This window comes from Anas platyrhynchos, chromosome 1, assembly GCF_047663525.1.
Source record: "Anas platyrhynchos isolate ZD024472 breed Pekin duck chromosome 1, IASCAAS_PekinDuck_T2T, whole genome shotgun sequence".
NCBI classification, from domain to species: Eukaryota; Metazoa; Chordata; class Aves; order Anseriformes; family Anatidae; genus Anas; species Anas platyrhynchos.
The window spans coordinates 38,379,970-38,406,081 of NC_092587.1; the positions used below are offsets into that span (position 1 = coordinate 38,379,970).

At 40.1% G+C, this 26,112-nt stretch overlaps 1 protein-coding gene and 1 long non-coding RNA gene across 6 annotated transcripts in view; one reads left to right on the top strand and one right to left on the bottom strand.

Moving 5' to 3' along the window:
- Positions 1-1,361: 1,361 nt before the first annotated feature.
- On the bottom strand, positions 1,362-20,071 carry LOC106018577 (uncharacterized). Of its 3 annotated transcripts, none has more exons than XR_005266922.2 (5): positions 19,836-20,071; positions 9,587-9,725; positions 9,179-9,259; positions 6,587-6,673; positions 1,362-3,762 (listed from the first exon to the last, which is right to left on the bottom strand). It is a non-coding gene; the product is annotated as an uncharacterized lncRNA (long non-coding RNA). The 3 variants fall into 3 exon arrangements; XR_011807704.1 differs by having other exon boundaries at positions 1,362-3,781; XR_011807705.1 differs by lacking the exon at positions 19,836-20,071 and adding an exon at positions 14,985-19,298 and having other exon boundaries at positions 1,362-3,781.
- LGR5 (leucine rich repeat containing G protein-coupled receptor 5) overlaps positions 19,420-26,112 on the top strand; it is a 91,969-nt gene continuing 85,276 nt past the window's right edge. For 2 of the 3 annotated variants that reach the window (XM_038164888.2, XM_038164891.2), the window contains exon 1: positions 19,420-19,837. In XM_038164888.2, coding sequence (XP_038020816.1) covers positions 19,623-19,837 — 215 coding nt within the window. In that variant the 5' untranslated portion in view covers positions 19,420-19,622. Of the gene's footprint in view, positions 19,838-20,372; positions 20,526-26,112 lie in introns of those variants that run through there. The other variant, XM_072034948.1, reaches the window with a different exon arrangement.

A 26,112-nucleotide genomic window follows, 5' to 3' on the forward strand; every position in this document is an offset into this window, starting at 1 on the left:
CCTTTCTCCCATCACTCCTCCCCTCCCCACACACCTCCACAGCTGGTCACCAGCCCGCTACTGACCACCATATCCCCCCAAAAAGGTTAAAGGGGCTGGAAGAGATAGTTGTCTCCTCACTGCTACAGATTTCAGAAATTCTTATTCCCTCTCAGTTTCTTTGAAGTATACCCTTCTCCGTGTCCTCCTCCAGTACCAGTTTATCAGCCATTGATATCTTCAAGGAACAAATACCTGCACAGCACATCTGCCTGATGGAGGAGAAAGCAACCAGCTCAGCTGAGCTTTTCTACTCCTCTGCCCCATTTCCCAAGCATTTAACAGTTTCCCTTTGCAGCTAGGCATAAAGCTGTTACCAAACTGTGTACACCAACTCAGCAAAGTGCCTCAAACAGAAATAAATGTCACTTATCTGGAATGCTGATTATCATGACATTTAAGATTGCTATAACAATGTTTATGAAGATCAATATTTGCAACTACCATTATAAATAGCAAAGGAGGTATTTTTCTACATCAATCAGAGAAAGTGAGAAGCCGAGAGCAATCTAATTCCCATAGCCATCATATATACATCAGATGATCTGTTGACCTCACATACTCAACTTTGTTCTTTAGCTCTACAAATGCACATGTTACTAGCAGGGAGAGAGAACCGAGGGCTTTGAAGGAAAGGGACAACGTGCTTCACAACAGCCAAGGCTATATGAAAGTCGGATGCACCTACTATCTGTACACACACACAACTATTTGGGTTACTCAGACATGAAGGTTATATGAAATGTGTGGGGCAGGAAGATGGACCTTGTGTGTGCAAACCTTGTGGAGAGGGATGAACGATGGCAAATGGAAAAAGAGAAGAAAATGTAGCTGAATTATACTCCCATCAGAAGTCCATCCTTTAAGAAAATAACACAGTACACAGTCAAAATCATGCAAAGGGAAGGCTTTTCTGATAGAATGCCAGCCATTTGTCAGGTAAAAGGCACAAAAGTGTCTAAGGAAAGTTCCATCTGGTAATCAAAATGGTATGACCACTGCATCTTAAAAAGCAATCATTATATTTTTATGCTTCTGGTCTGCTAAGATTTTTTTTTATTTGTTTTGGCAATGCATCTACTTTTTTCTATGAATTATCAGTGAATACAGGAAAGGCTTTTTAGGATCTTCAGTGCAACATGTGTTTGATCGGAAATGCATATATTTTTAAGCCATTAGAATGCAGTTGTATGCAGCAGGTATGCTATCACTGCTCTTGCTTTAGATATGTATCTCCCTTCTACAAACAATAGCTAATGCAGACCCACTAACCCTCCCCCTCCTCCTCCCTCCTCCCCCTCCCAAACTCTCTATCCTTTCTCCTCTCCTATCTTTGCAGTAACTGAATTAAAGTAATTAAAAATTATCCTGGTTGTAAATGCATTGTAAGACCAGAAATTAGACTGTTCCCATTGACTTCAGAGAAACTGGGTCATAGGTATGCATGATGGATAGGAATATATAATTAGGAGGACTTTGCATTTCTGCTTTGGTTTTCATTTTTTCCACACTCAATTAATAAGTAAAGTCAACTGTATAATGGGAAAATGTGTCTATCAAAATGGAACACATTTTCATTTGGCTTTTATATTTTCCAAATGAATTCCCTTGAAAATGAAGTATATAATTGAAACAGAAATTATGTACTTATTGCTTATAAAAATATATCATGGGCAAGATGGTGAATGTTGAACTACTTAGAGAAATTTACTCCTTTGCGTTTTTCACAAGTGGTTCCACTATGTGAACTCATGGATCTTTGCAGGAACCCGGGACATTTGTCTCTGTTCCTGAATGCAAAAGAATGGAAATATGGCATTCTATCATTTTGCTGTACTTGATCCAGATCCGTTCTTTCTTTTTTTTTCTAATGTTTTGGAAACATACAGACATGAAAACCAATGTCTGCCTGGCCCAGCAGGAGATAGTAAAATACTTCACAAACACCAGATGGGATTTTAACAATGTTTGTAAAAATATAAAATGCTTGAAGCGTTCTCTGCAAACCTAAAACTGAACATGTTTCATCTCATTACAAGCCTTTTTTTTAACCTAGTGAATTCCTTTAAATTTTCTGTTTGAAGACTGACAGTGTTCACAGACCTCTGACATTTAAAAAGAAACCCCAAAATCAACCTCTTTGGAAACTAATATCAATAGATATAATAAAATACTTGTGTGATATCACCAGTGTAAATCCTATGTAATAATAACAACGTGATTGCACAGTCTCAGTGCTGGGAAAAACATAATGATATTTTGTGTTTCATTCTTCTGTTGGATAACTAAGACATAATATAATGTATTATGTTTATATTTTCAACAATCAGATAATACCTTAAAAGTGAAAAAGCAGACTACCTATCCATCATCACTTTGAAGGAAATAATGAGAAATAATGAGTCCCTACTCCTCCAGGACCAGGAATGAAGCTGAATGGAAAATTTTAAGAAATCTACCTTTGCCACAAGATACACAATGATTTAAACTGAAATTGTTTGGAGAGGGAGATGAGCCAGCTTCACTGAATTTCCCATTAGAAAAAAAAAAAAAAGCATTTCAAAAGTATTGGAAAAAGTTATTTAGATGATTTTCTAATTAATTTTCTGTTTGATCAGTTTTACTTTCAAAGCTTTAATCTTAAAATGTAAGGCAGTATAGCTGAAATAATACACATTTATTAATGAAATGATGTATTTAAAAATGATCAAAAAGAGCAACTCGTGTCAAAACAATAGTTAAGATTTCAACCATTCTGAAATTTCAGCATATTGCCCTGACAAGGGATGAACAGAATAATCAACATCTTGAAAGTTTGATGGGAAAGGAAGAGAAAACATTCTAAACTGCATGAAACAATGAAGTTAATTTGCATGCAATACAATAGAATTCTGTAGAAGGAAGCCTTGTCTATATAAAGGCAGCCTTGAAACCTACTCATTCTCTTAAATCTAAACAGCATTTGAATTAACTGGACATTTTAAAGTATATGGTGCATAAGTATTATTTCCCTTACCAAACATTTCTGATTACAGGGTAGCTGCACTTTCCTGAGCAACGGATGCACAACTCTTATACAATTTGATATTTTTCTGCCTCCATGAGACAAAGGTAGCTTGCATTAATACGTAGAGGGGTGTGTTGTCCTGATCCAGGAGCCTTGGTCTCCCTTAAGTGGTAAGTGGCAAAGTCGAACTTTCTGCTTTCCCTTTCACAGCAAACCTTTGTGTTCCCAGCAGCAGTGACGTCTGGGTTTAATGCAAGGACTCTCAGTGTGCACTGCAGTAGGAGCTGCCATGCTCCCAGGGGAAGGGAAAGGCAGTGTCTGCAGAGAGCCTGGAGTTTCTCCTTCTCATTTTCTGGCTGTATGTTGTTAGGCAAAAGGTAAAGTAATGATAACATTGATTTAGCAATCCGGTGGTCAGGATCCGGTCACTGAGTGCAAATAGGAAGTTGGCTTTGGGTGGGAGAGGCATTTCAAGGAGAAGCTCCTCACTCTCATAACCCAGCAGAAGTCCAGCGAGAAGAGGGCCTTCTTACTCAGCCTGCGGGCACTTCTGCATGGGCCTGGTGGCAACTTCAAGGGCAGCAAGGGCCATGCCAAGGGAATTTTAGGCAGTATCTGAAGTGGGTGATGCTGGAAAATAGCTTTTCTGACATCTTTGTGAATTAGGTACTTCATCTCAATGCAGCTTCAGCAGTCGTCAACTTTTTTTAGATGTTCTGGAGGGGAAGAAGGGAGCTGTGTTGGTAATACAAAATAGCTTAGTTTAGAAAGATTCAATTCCAGAAATGCCTATTTCCATCTGAAGGTACTTAGTAGAGTGTGGCATTATAGGTATTTATGCAACAGGTTTACCAGATTCTCTCAGTTGTGATTTATATTTATTATTTAATTTTAAAGAGGCGTCAAAAGAATTGCGGCCCCCTTAGAATATGCCCTTTCTAGTTGTGACTCTTGGATGACTTTATGAACAAAAGCGCAGGGTGTCGATTGAAGTAAAGCCACAAATGAGTTATGCATGGTCATCTTTAAATCAGGAAAACATTAAGTGTCTTTGAGTTTCCCTATCCCTTTGCTCTGTCGGCCCAAACTTCATAAGGTGAAGCCTGATATCCATATATTTTATGAGCCTAACTTTTGCACCAGCAAGTGCCACAATTGCATCCTCAAATGTAGCTTTATTCTGAGAAAACACATGGATATGTGGGTGACTGAGAGCCCAGTGAAGACTAACTGAATTCAATGTGAACCTTTCCACCAACTTCATTGGTATTTATGTTAACAGTTAAACCACATTTTTATTAAGAAATGAAAGATTTCTGTAGACAGTTGCATAAAACAAACAGCAAAACCATAGAGTCAGATATCTCATAGAATCATAGAATAGAACCATAGAATGATTTAGGTTGGGAAAGACCTCCAAGACCATCTGGTCTAACCATCACCCTACTACCAACCTCACCGACATGACCTCTGGCTTGCTTTGTGAAAATCCCACACTGAAGGTCATCCAAGGAAGAATGATTTCAGCAAAGCTAGTACTGATAGAATCTTTTTATTATGCTTTTTGTAAAGTTGCTTGTTCTAGTAGCAGATACCAGCTATAGTTACTGACATACTATGCATTATTAATTGGTGATTTTTATTCTCTTCTCCTGTGATGTATTATTGCATTTCCTGAGGTTCTGGTGTGAAGTGCAGTTTGTGTTTTTTGGTTATGTATTTTTAAAACACTAATACTGTCTAGATAAAGAAAAGCCAGAATAAATTCTACTCATGAAAATTTTATTTTGGTTAAGTAATGTATATGCATTGCCTACACATTTGGCTGCATCCATTTGCAGACAAAATCTGCTTTCATAGCAATTTATGTGCAAGAAACTAGGGACAAACTTTAAAAGCTGGAACACTTTAGCAGAGACATTTTACAAGGGTCCTACAATTTGAGTTCATCAGTTCCACATGTGGCACCCCCTGGAAACCTACATTAATTTTGAGTATACAGTCACAGAAGAATTGGGTCCTATATATTCCTTGGTGAGAAAGATATAAGCAGTCAGTGTCCTCAGGGAATTCACAGAATAAAACCTATCTCACTGTGCAGTTGTGTACTAAAATACATCTTTGTAAAATCATGATCCTTTCAGTATTTTTATTTTTCCGTGACTTAAAAGTTAAAATACACTTGGGCTTCCCTTTTGTAAACGTCAGCCCTCCAAACTAGGCCTGAAATGCACAACTTGAGATAGGTTTTCTCAAGTTTATACTCATCAGCATCACTGGTAAAAGAAGCTCTGCAGCTGGAGCTCCACTAACAACACTATTGTGCAAGACCATCAATAAGCCAAATCACTCTCACTATATTTTTTGGCTCTCCAGAAAGAGGAAAGCAGCTAAAACATACTGGCAGGAGCTCTGCCACCTTTGGAAGAGATGTAAGTATCATGTGTCCAGCTCCCGTCTGCCTGCTGCCCACACACAACTATTGAAGGACAGGCTGCAGGCTGCTCACTAGGGCCTGCCTAGTGGTGCATCACTTTGGCTTTGGGCTTGCACCAGCTTCCCTTTGTTTGATTTTATGCATCAGGGTTCCTTAGCCTGTGCTTGAGAGCCTTCATGAGCCCTAAAGGAGCCCATGCCTCTATAAGTAATGAGTCCTGTGGTCCTCTGAATTACATGGGCACTACCATCATCAGACTACCTTCATCTCTACAGAGTCAGCACCGTGAGCTGGCAAAGCTCAGCACACAACGAGAGAAGACAAGAGAAGCAAAAATGTTCCATTTTTAGTGTGTGCCTTCACTTTTTTGACAGTAATTACTCTCAGAGATGCCTGCAAGGTGAGGTATAGCCTCTGAGTTTCAGGGGAAATGGGAAGCTGTATCCCAATTCACCTACTTTGAAAATGGCTATCTGTATGTTACTTATGATGCTGCAAGAATAAAAGAAACAGTCAGATGGAGAGAATATTTTTCCAATTTCTTTTTGGCCGTGGAAATAAACTGTCAATTATTTGTGCTGGTGTGTGTATGTGTCCAGATGCTGCTTTTCAAGTAACACATCCTGCCCAAGCTCCATGTAATGGCTCCATCCACAGTGAGTGCCTTCAACTGAGCTGGGTTCTCATTCCTGTCTTCTCTTTCTCATCCAAGAGAGAGTCTATGAGGCTGAATGAGTCCTGAATTACATTCTTTTTAATGGACCCAAATGCTAAATACCCTTTCTGTGTTTCAAAATTCACATCTGGAAGCAATAATAAAGCCACTTTGCCTATAAGTAACTTTATCCATACTACTTACAATTTAAAGAGCATTTTCTTTGTATTCCTATTTAAAAAATTTGGCAAAAATATCTCTCAGACCCTGGCTGATTCTCCTTGTCTTGGCTAAAAGGTGCAGTGCACCCTTTCAACCTCCAAATGTGATCTTTCTGTCTCTTCTGAAAATAAAAATGTTTCCCTTTGAAGTTGCTGAGGCAAGCCAGTGGTGGTGGTTCACGCGTTTGCTTCCAGAAAACCTATTATTCATAAATTGGAACACCTACCTGATGACTGCAAAGACCCAAGCTACAGGCTTGGATACAGCATATTTCAGCAATCATTCTCCCATGTCATTATTACAGCAGACAAACCTAATGTGTGGAAGAAAATATTAAAAAGAAAAAAGAATTTATGCTTGTATAACAGCAGATACACTGAATATAAAATGAGGTTAAAAAAATAATAGAATATACACTGTATTTTAATGAACAGTGCATCCTTCTCCAAGGATTTTTAGGCAGCATATGGAAGAATTTATTTTTTTTTGCATTTTGTGTTGGGATCAAATACACTAAAACTCAGATAGCACTGATAGTAGGGTAATCATATTCATATTTTTACATGACTTCTTGAAAATCCAGGCATTTATATAAACTGCATAATCTGTTTTCCAGTACATTAAAAATGTGTTAGAAAATAAAAAGCATGTAAAAATCTAACACCTAAAGCCACGTCCCTTCTTTGGTTTCAGAAAGCAATTTCTATTTAGCAGTGGCTTTGATTCTTCATCTTCTTGAAGACATGACTTGTGCTAGCTCAGCTTTGCATTTGGCCTGAAAGACGTGTCAAATCTGTCCAAGAAAGCTCTGGTATATCAATATATGTACACACAGGCATGTAAACAGCCCTGCTCTGTAGCATGATATATCCCTTGTGAGTCAAAATTTCCACTAACTTCAATTAAAATCAGCAAAACAAGAGCATGAACTGAAAGACTGGCCCTTACAACTATGGATTTAAGATAACTGTGGAAGGGAATCTGTCCCTGAAACTACACTGGGTTCAGTGTGAGCTGACCCATCTACCATTTTATAACCTCATCTAGCTCAATTAATAGATTTTCTTTTTTTTTTTTTTTTTTTTTTTTTTTTTTTGTCACAGAAAAAAACAAGTCTTGAAACCTCATCCCTCAAATCCAAATATGTGTTTCAAAGTGAGGTATGAAGGAGAGATAAATTCCTAATGTGAGGGTGTTTGCAAAGCAGGTTGTTTGCTCTGTTAATTTGCCTGCATACAATTTAGATTGGTAAGTGGTGTCTACTGACACCATTAATGGGCTGAATGCAAGTAGATTGTGCACAGCTATCTAATAAATGCTATATAAACAGAGAATATCTGAAATAATTACATAAACACAGTGAATCCTAAAAATAACCTAGAACTTTACAACTTGTAAAGAATCACAAGGCTTCTCCATGTTATTTCAGTACCTTCTGATATTTTTTTTTCTTCTATTTCCTGAAAAACTGTCTGGAGAATGAAGGATAATTTTAGCACAGAGGACTAACTAAGGATACAGTGTCCCCATGAGAACTATCATTATAAAGCTACCAGGATGTTTTGTACCCTTTCCTCCTCCTATTACGTATGTTGTAGCTGGGTTCATCACTGCTAACATGGGACTAAATTGGTCACCTTATGTCTTAAATATTTCAGAATATTCCTTCAGGATTGCCTTTTCTAACCTTGACACATATCTCATAATAATTCTGATACTGTATTTGTGAAGGCAGCTTTCCTGAAAATTAGCAGAAAAAGCACAGTCCTTCGTCTGAGAGTTACCTCTAACTGAAATCAGAACACAGGTCCAAACAAACTTTTCATCTGACACATTCATGGCACAGTGATGGGGAACCTGTTGTGGCAAGTTGATCTCACCACTTTTTCATATATAATCCAAGCTCATCAGATAAGAACCAAAATCCATTTCCACCCATGGCCTGAAGAACCAAGAAAATCACATTGGACACCAAGTGAGGGAAAGGAAAGAAGTATTCACAAAAGTTAAGTTTAGCCTTCAAAGAACAGACTTGTTAGGCTGCCGCTGTTGTTGATAGGAGATAAACTGTACTGGAGGAAAAAATCAAGAACACCCAGATTATGGCTTTTGTTCAGAACCATCTTCTAAAGAAGCCTCTCTCTCTCGTGAATATTGTGTGTTTCCTTCCTTCCCTCAGGCACTGTAAACTTTCATGTAACCTGCCTACTGCTGTTCAATACTTTGGGAAGGATGGAGAGTTTACATTCATCCACCCTCTCTCCCATGCAGAGAATGGTTGTGGCAAGCATCTCTGTGGTAAGTGTTGGTCACAATGCAGGGTGTTAAAAACATTCCCTTACTGTCGTACAGTCTGTGCAGCCTTTCCTCATTGTACAGGAATGCCAGAGATTATCAGCTGAACCCTCAGTCACAGGGTCTAGGATTCCTCAGTCACAGGGTCTAGGATTCCTTCTTAAATGAACTGTAGGTAGTTTTCCACAGCTTTATTAATAGCTGCTAGTTGGTGCAGGAGACATGCAGGCACTTTCCTTAATGACAGAGCGGCTCACTAATCTTCAGCCTGGTCCTCTGCACCTGCATTACACCTCTGCTCTTGCAAAGACCTGCTGGTAAGCAAAGGGTTACTGTGCAGAAAGTGCATCCAAGCCCCTCTCTTTGTGCAGGTAGAAAGCTACTTTCCACTTTGAAAGACTTTTCAAGATGAACATTGGGTTAAAGGCTATATTATACAAACCCTTCATTGTAACTCTAACCTTCCTCTCACATCTAGGATAGAAATACAGAACAATGTATGTTGGGAGTGAGGAGGGCTTACAGAAGAAATCTGGTTCAACATCCAGCTCAGGGCAGGACCAGCTTCAGATCAGGTTGCTCAGGGCCTTATCCGGTTGAGGATCTGAAAAGAAATCAAAGGCTCTTGAAATAAGTTATGCACACACACACACGTCTGGGAATAGCTAAAAAAAAAAAAAAAAAAAAAAAAAAAGTTTAAGAGGGGATATTAGTTTTCTGTTGAGTTTTACACAAGTTAAGATCAGTTAGACTACATCCTCGCTTCTTTACATACACCAATCTCTTTTACTATGTGAAATCACAGAAAGTAAAAACCTCTGTTGCTGTTTTACCATAAAACTATTACTATTTCAGAGTGTCTGGGCATTTCAAATGCAAGTTTTATGCAACGGCTGCATTTAACGGGCTAGATTACATTTTTACCTCCTACCTGAATTGTTTAAAATAAGCTGCAGCTCATTTTTTCCCAATCGTTTTGTCCAGAGCTCCTGCTGAGCATCCCGAGAAGGGCTCGGAGCATCACCGCAGCCAGCAGAGGGAGCCCACGCTTTTAGCTTGGTCTGAGCTTACTGAAATCAGTAAGAAGGATGGAGAGCAGTGTCAGAGGCAGTATTAAGAACACAGGTTCAGTACAAAAATGCAAGTGTTGGTAAGAGATGGTAGCCAAGTTGCTTTCTAACTCAAGCAGAAATCTCTCTCCCTTGTGTGTGCGTGCTTTTGGCAAAACAATAAATAAAATCCCCACCTTCCAGTAATAAGCAGTACGAAATTATTCCCTGCGAATACACAAATGTATGGGAATCCATTCAACTTCTTCACAGATCAACTTATAGATATGGTTGGAATCTTTTAATTAACCCTTGGCCTCATATGCCTTTTTGTCTGTCACTACTTTTTCAAAAGTCATAATAATGTCTTCTACTGCTTTATCTTCTTCACTTCACCAACTTCTTTCAACTTCAGCATCGCCAACAGATATATACTTACTTTGTCCATATAAACAGTCCCAAAGAAGTTTTGTAACATACAAGAAATTCATTTATATACTATAACTTTTCTAGAGGGTAGTTTGTAGTTTTAATGTTTTTCTTCAATGTTTTTTCATAATAGCTTTGTCATAACTGATGTTAATTATTCTTTCTGTAAAAGTATTAATAAAAGATATCATGTTTTTCATGTATTATATTTTTTACAGAAATTTCCCCAAAAAGTTGCAATTCACCTGAAGATAATTCTAAACTTGCTAATTCTTACTGTGTCAAGGTGCTGAGATAGAAATGGAAAGAATAGCCTTGTATACTAAAGGAAAGGGAACTACTACAAAAGCCGCTATTATTTGGATGAATGACAGTAATTAATAAGCTGCATTTGAGAAACATCTACGTACCTGATAATACATTTTCTTGCATCTGTCAACTCACAGAAATAATAATGAGTTGAAATAAATTATTCTTATCAGATTACTCCAAACTTCTACACCTCAAAATAATTTAATGCTAAAATTAACTTAATGTTGTATTTGATGGTTTCTTTCAGATGTATATTCCCAAGAAACATAAAGCAAGAATTTTTCCTGCTTGGAAAAAATGCAGTGGAAAAAATTTTGCAGTTATACTGCTGGACACCTGTAAAACTGGGGAAAAAAATCAAAACTCTAAAGCTCTGAAGTAAAATATACCATAAATATTTTTTTTAACCAACAAAGCAAATGTGAATTTAGGATTTCAAAATAGCTTCCTTAGTCTAATTTTTACATTTGTTTTTAAGTTGTTCTCAGTTAGTAATTAAGTTGTCCAAAGTTAGAACAGCAAGAAGCAACCAGTGCCTCAAAAATTAGCAGTTATATAAATAAACAGAAACAGCCTCTTCTGAAGATTTCTGGGTAAAAATGAGCATTGCTAAAGAGTAGTATCTGATCTGACTTCAGTTAATCAGTGAATAGCATGCTCCTGCCCTGACAAACATTGAATACAATGCTAATGTATTCATACATAACACAATGCATAATCTGACAACTCTGGCACTGTATGGAAGAGGTAGATTTTACTTTCTGTTACAACTAAATGGGTCAAGCTGCAAGCTGTTGAGAGGACATAAAATCTGAAGCAAAAGAGAACAGCTGAATTCATTATGGCCACCCATGAGCAGCACAGCATCTCTCATGAAGCCGTCCTCTCTTCCCAAATCATTCATACCATATTAAGTTCCCATGTTCAAAGAAATACTCCCTAAAATCATCAGCCAACAGACATGATGCTCGTGACTTCTTTCCATAATAACATTTTCAAAAATTCAGCATCAATCATTATTGTTCTCAATAGAAAGTGCATTAAGCGTATATTTGTTCTACAGATGAAGATGTGTTCCCTGAAAAGGAAAACCTATAATTGAAATGAAAAAGTAGAAATGAAATGTTTTTGACTTGTTGCTTTTGAAACCCATTCCAAGTGGTCAAACTTCAAGTAATTATTTTTCAGTACAATGCAGTCTGTTCTCTTTTGTCATTTTTTTCCACTTAGTATATTTTTGATTCCATCTGTTTTTACCATAGCTCACAGAAATATTTCAAAGAAAAATTAAACTTGACCAAATGCTGCTTTCTATACCACTGCTACTTCTGACAGACTCCAAGCTGCATTAGAGCAAAATCATTAGTACTGATTTACTTTCAACCCTCTACTTCACCTGTCTCAGGGGCCCATATATTGAGCCAAATGCAGACCAAAAAAATTTTCATAATGGGAATGCTAAGCCAGGGCTTTTTGTATTAGCTCTTGTTTGTCAAAGTTTCCTCTTTCCTACATATAACTTACTCAGGGCTCTGCTCTACTGTAACATTAACTCTAATCATAATCAATGCAAAGTTACTTTTGCTCAGCAATCTTGATTTAACTATCCACAGATACATAAAATAATTAATAAAGGTGCTTTGAACCACCTTCTGGAGGAGTCTATTACTCTTAATCAGCTTCAGAGAGATGCCTGGGAGATTAAATTTGGGTGGTATGAACACTCTCTCCTCATCTCTTACTATCTCCATTAATTACTAAAGAAAAGTAGCCAAGCCCTTAGAGGCCTTGGTTATTAACAGAAATAAACACACTGGCTTCCTTGAAACCATACTAATGCTGTATTGCTGACAATCTTGCCCTTTCAGCTACTGCAGCGAAATGAACTTTACTCTGGATTTCCAAGGGTTTAACTGTGATCTGAACCAGGTCTATAGACTATAAATTTGAACTTCTTTCAGATGCTTTTAAATGAAAGTGCTGCAGCAACCATGTGTTCAGGCATTTCAGTGCTAATGACAGCACTTTGAGTAAGAGGATCTTTGTTAGCCGTGTAAGAGCCTCCAATTTTCCCTGTGTTATCAATGGATGTCAACAGATTTCTCTCAGCTTGGAGCTGGGGCCAGCAAGTGCCTCTCAGGAACCCCTTTGGCTTCATCAATGATGGAGGAATCTCAATGGTATAACATCCCGTTCCCCGCTTTTCTAAAGACTTTACATATTGCAGGTCTATGCTGACACTCCATTAAGGCAGGTTTTATAAATAGAAAACTCTTTCAAGTAAGTCGATTGCCTCAAAGGGAAGCACAGCCCAAAATAGCTGTGCCTACCCTAAAGTCAGCTAGCCAGCTTTGCCAAGGAACAGAAGAAGAGCAACCCAATGCATGTTACAAACATGTTAATGTTATATAAAGCCCTGATTCCAATATTCAGTCCAGAAACATATCTCCATCTTTCAAATGTTCTTTTTTTTCCACACTTAATGCAAATACATAGCAATTAAAAGATTATTAACACTATCAGGGGCACTGTTTGTGGGTGAAAGGGCAGAGAAGCTTTACAGTTGTGTACTTCATAGCTTCAACTGGTGGAGTTTAGTGCAGCTTCCAAGACTTCTTGCCTCTTTCCCTTGCAAGTTCTTTGTGGGCCACCTTCTCTCCTTCTCTCTGTAAAGACCTCCCTGTGATGCCCCTGCTTCAAACTTCCTATTACTGCTGAACATCCCAGTGCTCTTCTTTCAAACACAAGGGCTCTTCCAACATAAGGCTCCTTCTGTCTTCAATTCCTCAGCAGCTGCAGGCACACAGTCCCATTTTTCTTTCCTGCTGGCTGCACCATCCCATTTCTGGGCCAGTCTCCTTCCTCCACCTACAGCAGGGGCACTGCATGACTGCCAGCCAAGCAGAAGAAATTGCACTTCTTGCACGTCCATGTAAACACTCCTCAGTCCCTTCAACAATGGCAGGCTCTAGTGGAGGTTTCATGCCTGTGTTAGGGTATTGGGCCTGCATTTTACTCCTTCCCTCCCTTGTGTCATTTTGCATTACTGCGGATGGGACTCATCAGCTTGGAAGAGTCAAGAGGTGAGTAACGCATCCTGTGGGTTTGTCATAATGGTGATAAACTTATCAAAGTGAGGATGAAGCATGTGAGCCACAGAGATATGGATACTTCAACTTCTGCTCTGATTAACTATGTACTAAAAAGCTTTGTTGTTTACTTTTTCACTGGACAATTTGCAAACAGTTTTCAAAAATTTCTTAAAAAATCAAGTCCTACAGGGTATTTCCTGTCTGATTGTTCCAAAAAGCAGGTCAAGAATAGGAAAAGCACTGTTATCACATTGATAAGACACATATGAAATATTTTGGTCTGACACACCACCAAAAAAATTCTTGATCTCCCTCTCTGCAAAGAAATCTGCTTTTTCTGTGCTCAGAAGCCAAATACACAGAGACAAAAATAAAAATTCAGAACTCCTTCTTCTAGAGTGGGATTTACAGGAAAACAAGGTATTAGACCACATCTAAAGTCTCCCAATAATTTGTCACAATTAGGTGTTTCTTAGATACATCTCTTCCTTTTGTATGGCAGCTGATCCCAAAATGTCTAAAACTATTAAAAATACCACAAAGAAAAAAAAAAAAAAAAAAAAAAAGGAAAAGAAAAGAAGAATAAAATCCATTATTGTGACCTCCTTCAAACAACTACAAAACAATATAATCGCTCATTATACCGTATCATGCAAATACACTTCAAAAACCACAGGAACCCGAGGGTGTTTGCCACACAGACACAGCGAGAGAAGGAAGGATGAAAAGAGTTGGACAGAATTTCTATATGAGCTGCTAAATTAAGAAATGACTCTGTGTATGCACATGGTATGTATCAAGTCTTGTCTTTTACCCAGAAAAGAATGCAGATCACCACAGCACGTACAGGACACAGAAATACATCATACATCTCCACACACTCACATATTCAAAGGTTTTATGTTTTAAAAGTGTTAAGGAAAAAAACAGTGCAACCCTTTATGAACTGAAGTTAACTTCCTCGCAGATGTGGAGGTATTGACTTTCCATGGAAATGCTGAACTTTTGTTGCATTAAGTGAGCGATATTTTGTGGAGCTTCCTCAAAGTCCCACTGCCAAGCACCACAGAATGCAGCACTTTCTGGACTCACTACTGTGCTATAATGCAAATTATTTTAACGTTTGGCTCTGACACCTGCTCTTACACTGAACAACTGGCTATTGATTACTTGAGCAGGATGAGAGAGTACAGTCCAGAAATCGTGCAATTCGGGAAAAAAAGTGATTCATCCACCACAACACATCCTTCCAAAAGTCAAAAGCTTTTTTCATTTTTTTTTCAGAGCAAGATTTGAGCCCACTTGCCATTTGGGTTCAAACCTATTACTTTTTCTGTGCATGTTAAAACTGACAAACACATGTAAAAACATGACAGATCATCTCATTCAGAGACCTGCTGCAATGACTTACTATCAGAAAGCACAGTTAAGAACATCATATAAATACCTGGCTAGAAGAAGGATAAAGGCAATTAGACCTGCCTTGCTGCCATACTGCTGTGCCTCATGGTTCTTAAGAAACTGTATCATAGCTGTGCATGACTCTCTAGGGCTAGAGAAAGATAAGATTGTATCAACAGTTAGATACAGTTTGGGAAAAAAAAAGACTGATAAGACAAAAAGAGAGATGCTGTCTGTTTTCATATCTTAATTGTACAAATAAAAGGTATTACAGCTCCTCTACTGCCTCACAATTCTTCATGGACCTTTGCACACAGCTTACATGTTCTCCTCTTTCTTCTTTTGGCTTTATGTGAGATACAGACATAAAGATAAGGTAACCAAGCAGTTAACATTAGTTAAAGAGCATCATTTCAAGTATTATTTAAAGCACATAGTTCCTATATTGGTGAAATATCCACTTAGTGCTTTTGCAGACTGGCTGTAATTCCCTAAATGATGTCACATCCACCTCAACTCACAGTAATAGGTTTTCTTTATATAGCTTATTTCCACATCTTCGCTCTAACACATGGATTTTATTTCCTATACAGAGAATTACTGTAACGGTCAGCTTTCATTCCCTCCAAACAAAATTTCAGTAAATTTGCATCCTCTCTATTTACATTTTTGCCTTATTTCTTTTCCCAAATGCCTACCTATTGCAATGTGCCTGGATAAGCCTGGATAAGTTGCATTCTTTATTATCAAAATCTTTCAGAGCAAAAATAATGTTAACATCAGCACATCACAATTTGCTTCAAAATTACACTGAGTCAACTTTCACTGTATTAATTGTAACAATAGCAATATTGTTCTAGTTTTGTCACTTCTTCCCATCAGCAATTTCATTACTAAAGAATATTTCAGGTGAATCCAAGTAAACCTCACCTGTCAAACGCTTGGTCTTGCTTCTAGTGTAACTACAGAACTGTTAAGGAAAGAGTGCAGCTAGGTGGCAGTGTGCCAAGCAAAAGAATCAACAAAAAAAGATGATTTCTCAAGATCAATAACAGAGTATGCCCAAAATAGCATGAAAACCTGAACAAAAACTAGTTAATGACACATATTGCACAACACCATCGCAATTGACAGGTTCTGGCCATGTGGTAAATTGTTCCATGGTACTTAAACTTCAATATTTCTTTATGGTTCTAGGAGTGACTCTGTCCTAACCATTGTCCATTTCAGGTACCATCATTTGTTACAATGTAAAACAGAAATGAAATGGTGCTGTCTGCCTTGGTCTGAAGAACACTGTATGGCTTAATAAAGTGATGTAAATACATGTGTTAGCTTAAGATCCTCACTGAAACAAGCTAAGTACATGATGCAAATGCGAATGTATGCTGACAGGTAAATAGGAAATTGGATGCAGTGCAAAGCCTTCTGCCGTACAAATAAAAACCCTTCATAGTGATAGATGTTAAAAGGCATACATAATTCTTCAGGGCTGGGCAGAATAAAAGGACAAGTCAGGTGTCCTGCAAAAGGAAAAGGATCTTTCTGCAGAGATCACTGGGCAGAGCAGCACCGCTCTCCAATAGCACAGCCTAAGGGCTAATGGAGCTTCACATTTGCCTAATGAACCCCTTCAGTGTAAGGACTTCCAACACGTCCAATGAAGAATTTGTTCCCCCAATGGGCAGAAGAAGAAATTCCACCCTGCACAATAGCTTTATTTTTTCCACAGCCTAACCACATGGCTGCAATGCCTTCTAGGTACTTACTCATCATCCATAGACAGGAAAGGGAGAAACATGATATATTCAGCTGTAAACTACCTTGTCCTTCCCTGCTGTATTTTTTTAGCATTCTGTTGGACTTGTCTTAATATTAAAGCACTAGATGCTATCTTTGTTAGTGCAGAATCTCTTAACACTTCTGCTTTAAGCTCCATTTTGGCTGGGACATCCAATGATTTCGGGATTAAGCATAAATTTCCGTTTTTAAATGCTTTAGCCACACTTTTTTTTTTTTTTTAATCTGTTCATCCAGTCTAAGCTTACAAAACAGAAATGGGAGTGAAAGTTTCTTTTTACAGTCCTGTATTTTAAAGCCAGCTTTCACATAAAATCTAAAGCCTGTCATGCTGCCCAAAAGATACATGTTAAATATATATCTACTGTGTATTCTTGACCTATGAATCTGTATGCTCTTTGTTATGCTAACAATCCATAACACACTGTTTTGTTTATGAGTACATGGCACTCCAGAAACATATTTTGCATCAATAAACCTGAAGCTGGAGGGTCATCACATTACCACAATCAGAGGGCAGTCTCTTTAGTGAAAGGAAGATAGGAAGAGACTCAAGACAGCGCTTTGCTGAAACCCCTTGGGGTTTTTTTTACTACCTTGGTAAAAGCCAAAGACTGATGGCTGCACTACAGATGTCACTCCAAGTGACCAGGACATTATTCTGAGTGTCAGAACCTGCAGGAAATCCAATGGTCCCAAAGGTGTTTTGGAACAGTAACAGCAATTCCCTAAAACATTACCAAACTGGTCAATGATTCTCCTTTTCTCTTTAAGGAGAACCAGAGACCTACAAGAAACATGAAAAGAAAAAAACTGTAAAGCCTGATTTAAATGTATGGAGGTAAGAACTATCCATAGCTATTCGTATCACATCCTTCTGTTAATCTTCATGATGCTTCTTTTAAAATAAATAAATAAATAAATAGTAGCACATTTAATATTTCAAAGAAAGTCACTAGCAAGACAAATGTATGCATGAAAAAATAACTACTCAAAGGAAGATATTTACAGTTAAACCCCACTGTTAATTAATCCACCTGTCCATCTTCAGCTGTCTTGTGCAAGGTGATTAAATCCTCTACGGAAAATGAACAAGCAGCATACTCTTTGCTTTCTAGAGCAAAATATTCATGTAATAGCCTCAGGTTATATATATACTATTTCCCTACAGTTATGAAAAAGATTTGCTTATTTGTTAACTAAAACAATTCAGATGTCTTTTGGCAGAGCACGTTAATGACTCTAATGTCATGCAGTACAGATGCCTGAAAGAGCTGTTTCACACCAGAGGAAAGTAAAATATTCACAATGTATCAAGCCATTAGCATGTATCTATTCTGCACAGCATGAAATCTCTTAAAGACCATGTGATTCAGAAACAAAACTATTGCTGCTTTGCAGTGATATTAGACAGGGATAAGGAAGTCTGAGAACTGGGGGGAATGGGTCTCCTGGACAGAGATCTTAATACATAATGAAAATTGATTCCTGCAGAACTTTTCTCCTTGGCCATTTCTTCCTGTAAATCTGTGCTTTCAACCGCTGTTCTTATTAGTTTAGGATACGGTGATGCTTGGGGAAAAGCTTCCCAGCAGCCCCATAGGCCTAAATCTACAAAACATTGTGGCCTAACTAGCAAGACTGCAGATTCCTTCTTTATTAACTTAACTAAAGCACTTGAGCTCCAGTGCAAGGTCCTTCTGCTGCTCAGATTACACCAAATGATGGTCCAGTGGTGGGAAGAGTGATTATAAACTGGATAGTACATAAAAATGTGTATTTTGCTGTCCTGGTCATTAAGCTCTCATTTCAGACTTAATTGTAAATTCAGAGACAGTATAGCTGAAAACCTTCAACTAACGCTCTCCAGTGCATACCAAGTAGCCTGATCAACCTCTTAGTCAGCGGTTCAAGCAAGGATTGGGCTGGCACTTGGTTATTAATCTGGTAGCTAGTGTCAAAACTGGAGCTTGTGGCCCAATTTGGAGAGAAAAATGTTTTTAAAAAATGATGTGGAGGAAGAAAAAGGTTTAAAATTTGGTGGTCACCAGTGGCTTTGGTATCTCCGGTTATAGAAGAGGTTATGGAAGGCCTCTTTCTGCACAGAGGAGGTGGTGAAGTTATAGAGGAGGTCATGAAGGTCTGGCAAGAAGTTGGGTGCAGGACAGCCCAAGAGCTTTTGGTAGGAGCCTCACAAGGTAGCTTCCCTTGGCACGAGATCTGTTTGGGAAAAGGACTGGCAGCAGATCTTTGAGAAATGTTTGCAAGCCTGCGATTTAAGTGAGCGGGAGTGGGAATCTGGTGGATCCCAACCTCTCCACAGCTCATGGATGACCAAGTTGTCTTGTGAGAAGCTGGTGGAACGGGTGGGACTCCACCTCCCTTCCACCCCAAGCGAGCACCGGAGCCACCTCAGCCCCATCCCCAACATTTTAACCGGGGAGGGGGTGCAACGAGCGGCCGGGGCAGCGTGTGGGGGGCATCCAGCGAGGTGCCACACCGCGGCGGGCGGGGGCCAGCCGCCATTCCCGCCGCCTTCCAGAAACGTCGACCGCCCTGAGGCGAGCCCTGAGGCTCGGCGGCGGCGGCAGCGGCCGCGGGCCCGGCGGGCGGGCGGGGAGGCGGGAGGCGGGGGGGTCCCCCCCCGCCTCCCGCCTCCCCGCCCGCCCGCCGGGCCCGCGGCCGCCCCCGCTCGCACGGCTCGGCGGGCAGGGCCCGTGGCTGCTCGGCGGGCAAGGCTGGGGCGGCGTCAGCGGGAGCGCGGTGCCGGCTGCAGGGCTTTAAAGCAGCGCGTGAGCCGCGATGCTACCACAGACAGCGGCGCGGCGGCGGCGGCCGCAGCAGCTCCCCCGAGCCGAGCGCCCCGCGGCTGCCGGCGCTCCCCATGGCGGCGTCCAGCGCCATCTTCCTCCTCCTCGCCCTCCTCCTCCTCTTCCTCGCCTCGTGCCCGCAGCGGGGGGCGAGGGGCAGCGGGCAGCGGCCGCGGGGCTGCCCGGCGCCGTGCCGCTGCGAGCAGGAGGGCATGCTGCTGCGGGCAGACTGCTCCGACATGGGGCTCACGGCCGTGCCCGCGGACCTCAGCGCCTTCACCTCCTACCTGTAAGTGGCGGCGGGACCGGCACGGGGACTGGGGGGCGATCAGGTCCGCGGGGACGTTGTCTGCACCTTGGCTTCCCCGGGCTGCTGCCGGTGTCCTCGTTAACGCGTCTGCCCTCGGGCAGGTGGCCGGGCCCCATAACCCGGAGCCCGAGCCCCAGCCGGAGCCGCAGCCCGGGCTCAGCCGCCGAGCGCCCGCCGTGAGGGCATCGCCACCAGCCCGCCCGGCAGCTCGGTTAACACCGATATATACACACATAGCCTTCGTTTTGGGAAGGGTCAGCCCTCGGGCTCTCTCGGCTGTGTGTGCTGGAAGTGCGGGTGCCAAGCATTGCGGTGGTCTCCGTGCGTGTCCCGCGGTTCGCTGCTGGAAGGCTTCTCCTCCCCGTCCAGCACGCTGCGGGTCGGGAGGTGTCCATCCATCCGTCTGTCCATCCATCCGTCTGTCCATCCGTCCATCTGTCCATCCGTCCATCTGTCCGTCGGGTTTGGCTTGCTGTTGACATCCTCGCTCCTATGGTTACTGTCGGGATGGCTGCACAGGACCGTGTGGGGGATAATTCCCACTCACGCCTCCGTTACCGCTGCTGGTTCTTCAGGGGACGTAAACCACGGGGCATCAGAGGGGCAGATGGAAGTAAACGAGAAATGGCCTTCCTAGGAGAAGGGCAAACGTGACAGCGTCGGCAAGGTAGAAATAAAACGCCACCAATAAAATATAAGTAGTAAGCATACGTTAGGGGAGAGCTTAGCTCAGAGGAAATAGCGGTGGTTTAGAGGGAGGACGTGCAGCTGAAAGGCTTTGCTAAATATTGTACACATAAATACCATTTTGAAATTTATCTTAATAAAACCAATTTTAGCTTAGTTTTTGCTGAGCGTTTCAAAGTCAAAGCCATTAATAATGTTTAAACTCCGTGTAATTTAAAGACCACTTATAGAAGAGCAGAGCTTTGGCTACACACAATAAAAATACAGGCTTTAAGATACGTACAGAACTCACCACTGATTTCTAACGTATCAGGTGAGGATTTAGGGTACGCACAAGACACAACACTTTCCGGTGCTTTGGAAAGTTGTAACCAGACAGATAGGTACTGAACATATAAAGGCATACTTAACCTGTACACGTCCCGTGTCAAGTAGATGCCCACATTTCATTATTGCTTGGAGGAATGCTAAAACTGGAAAAACTTTTGAGGGTCTACCGCTTGACTGTTTTATGAAGAAAAAGAGAACATAAATATGCACAATGAAGTCAAAATACCACTGGTGTGGACTTCTGCTGTTCAAAAGCTATATTCCTCCAGCAACCTGCTTCTAAGCAGGACTCCAATCTGGTCCACGCTTTTATTTTTAAATCCTCTTGTCCTTCAGCAGGGGAATGACTTACTCCAGTCAAGAATTCTGTGCTGTTCCATAACAAGCACCCTGAAGTGTAAAAACTCCACGGCAGGACAGGCAGACTTCTAAATGACCAAGACTGCATATATGCAGTGTAGTAGTCAAGTGGGTTAAAGACTGGTACATCCAAATTTACCAGGCTGTTATTCTTGGATTGATTAATTATTGCCTAATTATGCAGAGCTGTAGCTCTTGCCCGCCTTCCGTAAAGAGCTGTCAAGTCTCATTTTCTGTAGATGGCTAAGCAATGGCAAATCTTAAAACATGCCTGCTTGTTATAGAGATGTTTCCCTCCTTGAGGTTGGTAGTGGCCAACCAACTCTTTTTTTTTTTTTTTTTCTGGCTTTGAGTTTGTTTTCTTTTCCCAGCAAAACAGAAATGTCTTTTTGCGCTGTGACTAGTTCTGTTTTAGAACAAAGTGGGAGATGAAAACCGTTTTAAACACGTGGACTCGCTTTCCAGCAAAGAACATCTTCTCTAGTAGATTCTCTTCTTGTACAGTATATACATCTGGCCAAAAACTATCTGGTATTACCTTGTGTTTAGTTTGTTTTTAAATATAGCTTTTTTTTTTTTCCCCTTTTTTCTGAATTTCTGTCATTCTTATCTTATCTGAGGCACCTGCATAGAAAACAAAAAGATAAATGATAACCTGTCAAGGTTATCATTTATATCATTTTATATCATTTTATCATTGTATTATTGTATCATTGTATCATTGTATCATATGTATCATTTATATCATTTATATCATTTTATCATTGATAAATGATAACGCTGTCAAGAGTTGGACTTGATGATCCTTAAGGGTCCCTTCCAACTCAGGATATTCTATGATTCTATGAACCTGGTGTCCACTGGAAATTGTGTGAAATTTTGAAATGCTGAGACCATTAAAGTTTGTTTGATGTTGGGACAAATGTGCACAGATCATGATATATCATAGTGGCTATATTCCATGTGTTTCATATGAAGGTGCTCTTGCAGCAGACCTAAATGCAGTCTACAGCTGGACCTGTTACATGGTTCTGCACTGTCATTTAAAGATGCAATTCTTGCCCCCCCATCAAAAAACTTTTTTTTTTTTTTTTTAATGGTTAGGAATCTACTGCCATGAACTGTTAGAGTTTTTAAAAACAGACAAGGAGATTCCAGCAGTTTCTTTCTGTTTCTTCTTCATTTACTTTTAGGCTAAATAGTGTACTCAGTGTATGTAATGCAATTCCTGGTGGCATTAATGTGAATTCCGTGTGCTGTTGAAGGGCAGCACCGAGTCTCTGTTTCAAATTAAGAACTTGTCACTTTCCTCTCAGTACACAGTGAAAGGAAGAAGGCAGGATCTACAAGTCTTTGGTACATGGGATCCTCATTAATTCTCAAACTAAGCCTGTGAGATAGTGAAGTATTGTTACCAGTTATTGTCATGTGGAAAACTGAGGCAGAGAAGGGCTTGCTCAAAGTTATGGGTAATGTTTATGGCAAAGCCAGTAATTAAAGCCAGAATGCCTTATCTCAGCTCCATTCTTTCACCACAGGCTCAACCTACTTCTTCTAAATATATGCTCATTAAAAATAGTGTAAAATCTGCCAAGTCCTGCTTAAGAATATCTAGTATGACAAGCATAAAAAAATCTCTTCGTATGTCATGTGGTGACAATACAGATGATAGCTCTTAAAGATTGTGAGGATCTTCGTTATGTGCCTGGATAGCACAGAAATGAAAATGTATCACAAATGCCAGTGCCATCTAACAGCTCAGATGCAATGCTCTTTGTGATCAAAACTTTTAAATGAGGAGACTAACATGAAACCCTTAAGAGGAATATTTTCATAATGTTACCATCTTGGATTGACATAGATATGTGTGCATACGTGTATAATTACTGCTACGGTACGTTGCCTTTTCCATTATGGTTTACTTAATGAACTATTCTGGGATAAGTGTTAGTTACATTTTAAAAGGTTTGAGTACATTGTAAATAGGCGTAGTAACATTTTGAAAAATATGATTCATATGATTTGTAATTCTTCATAGGAATGGCTTGTTAAAAACATCCTTTTCAAAGCTATGGTAACTGATAGTATTACAGTGAAGTCTATGAAGAGGAAATCCCTGCATATTAAAAGTTTTATAACATAGTCCTCAAATAAATGTTGGTCTTCTGCTTCATTCATTTCCATAATACTTTTTTTTTTATAATAATTGTTCCTGTAAATGCTTGAGGGTGTCTGAAAGTGTTTAGGAGCACTTAGCAGAAAAAATGACAAAGGCTTTTGGTAAATAATACTTAGTTCTTGAAGGTTAAAAAGCACGTTCCCTTAAATTATCTGCACTTCCAAAATGAGATGTTAGTTGTTTCTGTGCCAGAAATACCCCAAAACTTGAAGACTAACTCTTTGGGGGTAAATCTGCACTATTTTAGTCATTCTCATTTCACAGTGCAGGCTCAAGTTTTGTCTGCCTCTTCATCTAAAGTACTGTGAGAATGACTGCAGTGTCTTGAAGAGATCTTTTAGTGAGGCATCTTCTTATGCAGAAGGAAGCTTTACGAAGTCTTTTACAACTTCCAGATCCCTTGACAATGTTAAGGTGTTAGGTAGCTAGTAAAATGTTTGCCTTTTCTTAAAAAGCACTTCTTTACATAGCTACAAACCTTATAAACCTTTTTTTTTTTTTTCATTTCAAGTTGAAATAAATTAAATGTTTGCCATGTGGTTTCAGTTAATAACCTGAGTCTCGTCCCAGTTGTGGATGAAGATGAATCCAGATTCTGGGTTTAGAAATCAGTGTTACATCCCCTCTTTGAGAAGACCACGGGATATTTCCTCTCTGCTCATGGCAATAATAGGTATATAGAGGTAAATGGTACACATAGATAAGTTAGAGGTGCATAAAAACTAAAGAAGTAACAGACTATTGAAAGTTCATGTTCACCAGCTTTCAAGGGGTTTGCTTTAAATTTCAAAACATAATACATCAACTCAAAGTTAGTTTATTTGTGAAAAAATTGGATTCAAATTGCCTTTTAGAAGAGAATGTCACTCTTCCCACTTGAGACTAGAGTGCCAAAAATAACTTTACGCTGCCTTCTAAAGAGCCCTGTGCTGCTCAGGAGGGGGAAAAAGGACTCATGCTACCTCTCTCCTGGGTAACATTTGCTGTGTGGAAACGCTGCATAAATTGCCAGGGGAAAGGGAGCTGTCTTTGAGCTGGAAGAATACAAGGAGCTGGCAGGGTGAAGGCACCTTCCATTTGGTTTGGTATCTGAAGTGCAGAGGACAATTGACCGGGCAGAGGGAGCCCGACTCCAGCTGGGAACGCGTGCACTGGGCTGACCTTCCCAGCCAGCATGCCAGCGGAGATTAGGCTTTCCTCAAGTGCTCCCTTGTTAACCCAGTCTTCTCCCCGACATCATTTGTCTTTCAAACGTTGAAAATTGCTACCAGTTTTGCCTTCACGATTGCTTGCTTTTATTCTGTGTTTGTTGGCCAAAGATAATATTTCATCTTCATGGGCTGTTTTTGTAATTCTCGATCGGTCACTTGAATGGTCTTGATTAATACAATTTACAGTATTTTCCCTCACTTGCTTCCTTGAACTGTCCAGCAGATCTGATTCTTTTCCCAGTAAAATCACGGTAAATAAGGTGTGGTTCCTTTGGCTCTGAGTAAGCCAGCTGAGGGCAGAACACGATGTGGTGTTTTTGACATACGAAAACAGCTTTAGACTGGAGCTAGAAGAAAATACCCTAACGTCTTTAAAAAAGAACGAGACGTGATCAAAGCATGCTTGCTCCTCGGAGACTTAGCAATTCATGTGGCAAATCCTTGTGCTGCATGCCCTGCGCCGTTTGCTGGGAAGACCTGAGCAACGTCTGTGCAGTTTTACTGATCAGATGTGAGAAGGTTAATACCTGGAGAGCTATAAAAGAAAGAAATGTATTCGGGGAAGGCCTGAGATGATGTTACTGTTGTTTGTTGAAGGAGTGCTACCCTTTTCTTTCTCATGGAATGGAAGTTTAAGTGAAAACTCTGCAGAACTAAGACGATAAATGTCTTATACTATGTATGATAGTAACTGATGGTACCCCTGGCTTTAGACCCAAGAAGCATGCTTTTTGTGTTTGTTTTTTGTTTGTTTGTTTTCCTAAAAGCCTATGGACAACAGCTTGAATTTCTGATTTTTGAATTAAAGACATTGAAACAAGTATTAAAGCAGCAGGACCCACTCAGAAAAAGCATCCTGGAGTGCCTTTGCTGTTTGGAGGAGAGAAACCCATCAGCTGCTGCTCAGAGAGAAGCGAGCGCTCTGGCCAGGAAAGCATTAAACTAGGTACAAGCAACACCTTGAACTCCAAGCAGGAAAAAAATAGGATAGCACTGCAGATCCCCAGGAACTGTATAGGATGTCCCCAGCTTGATAAGGCCTTTGCTGAGGCACCTTCCAGTTTTATGATTTGGCCATGGTTTATTACATTCTTTTAGCTGTGAGCTTTAGGTTTTGGAGGCAGTGGCCGCAGCACTAACTTCCATCTCGGAAAAGAGAAGCTGTATTTTCCTGGCTAGACAGTGTTGCAAAAATAGTTATTTTGAAGTGTAGTGTTCTCCAACAGTGATAATTATAATAATCAGCCCCTCCCAAATTAAGATTTTATTGGTAACAAATGGGCTCTTAGTTTGGGCCCAATTGTATGATTTGGCTCCCATCCTGCAAATACTTATCCAGATACTTAACTTAGTGTCAGGAGTGGTTCCACTGAAATCACATGTGCAAATGTTTGCAGGAGCAAGGCCTTGTGTAATTTTAAAATAATTGTCCCCTTCCCCAAATACGAACTCATTTGTGTGGAATAGTTCCAGTATGATGTTCTGCC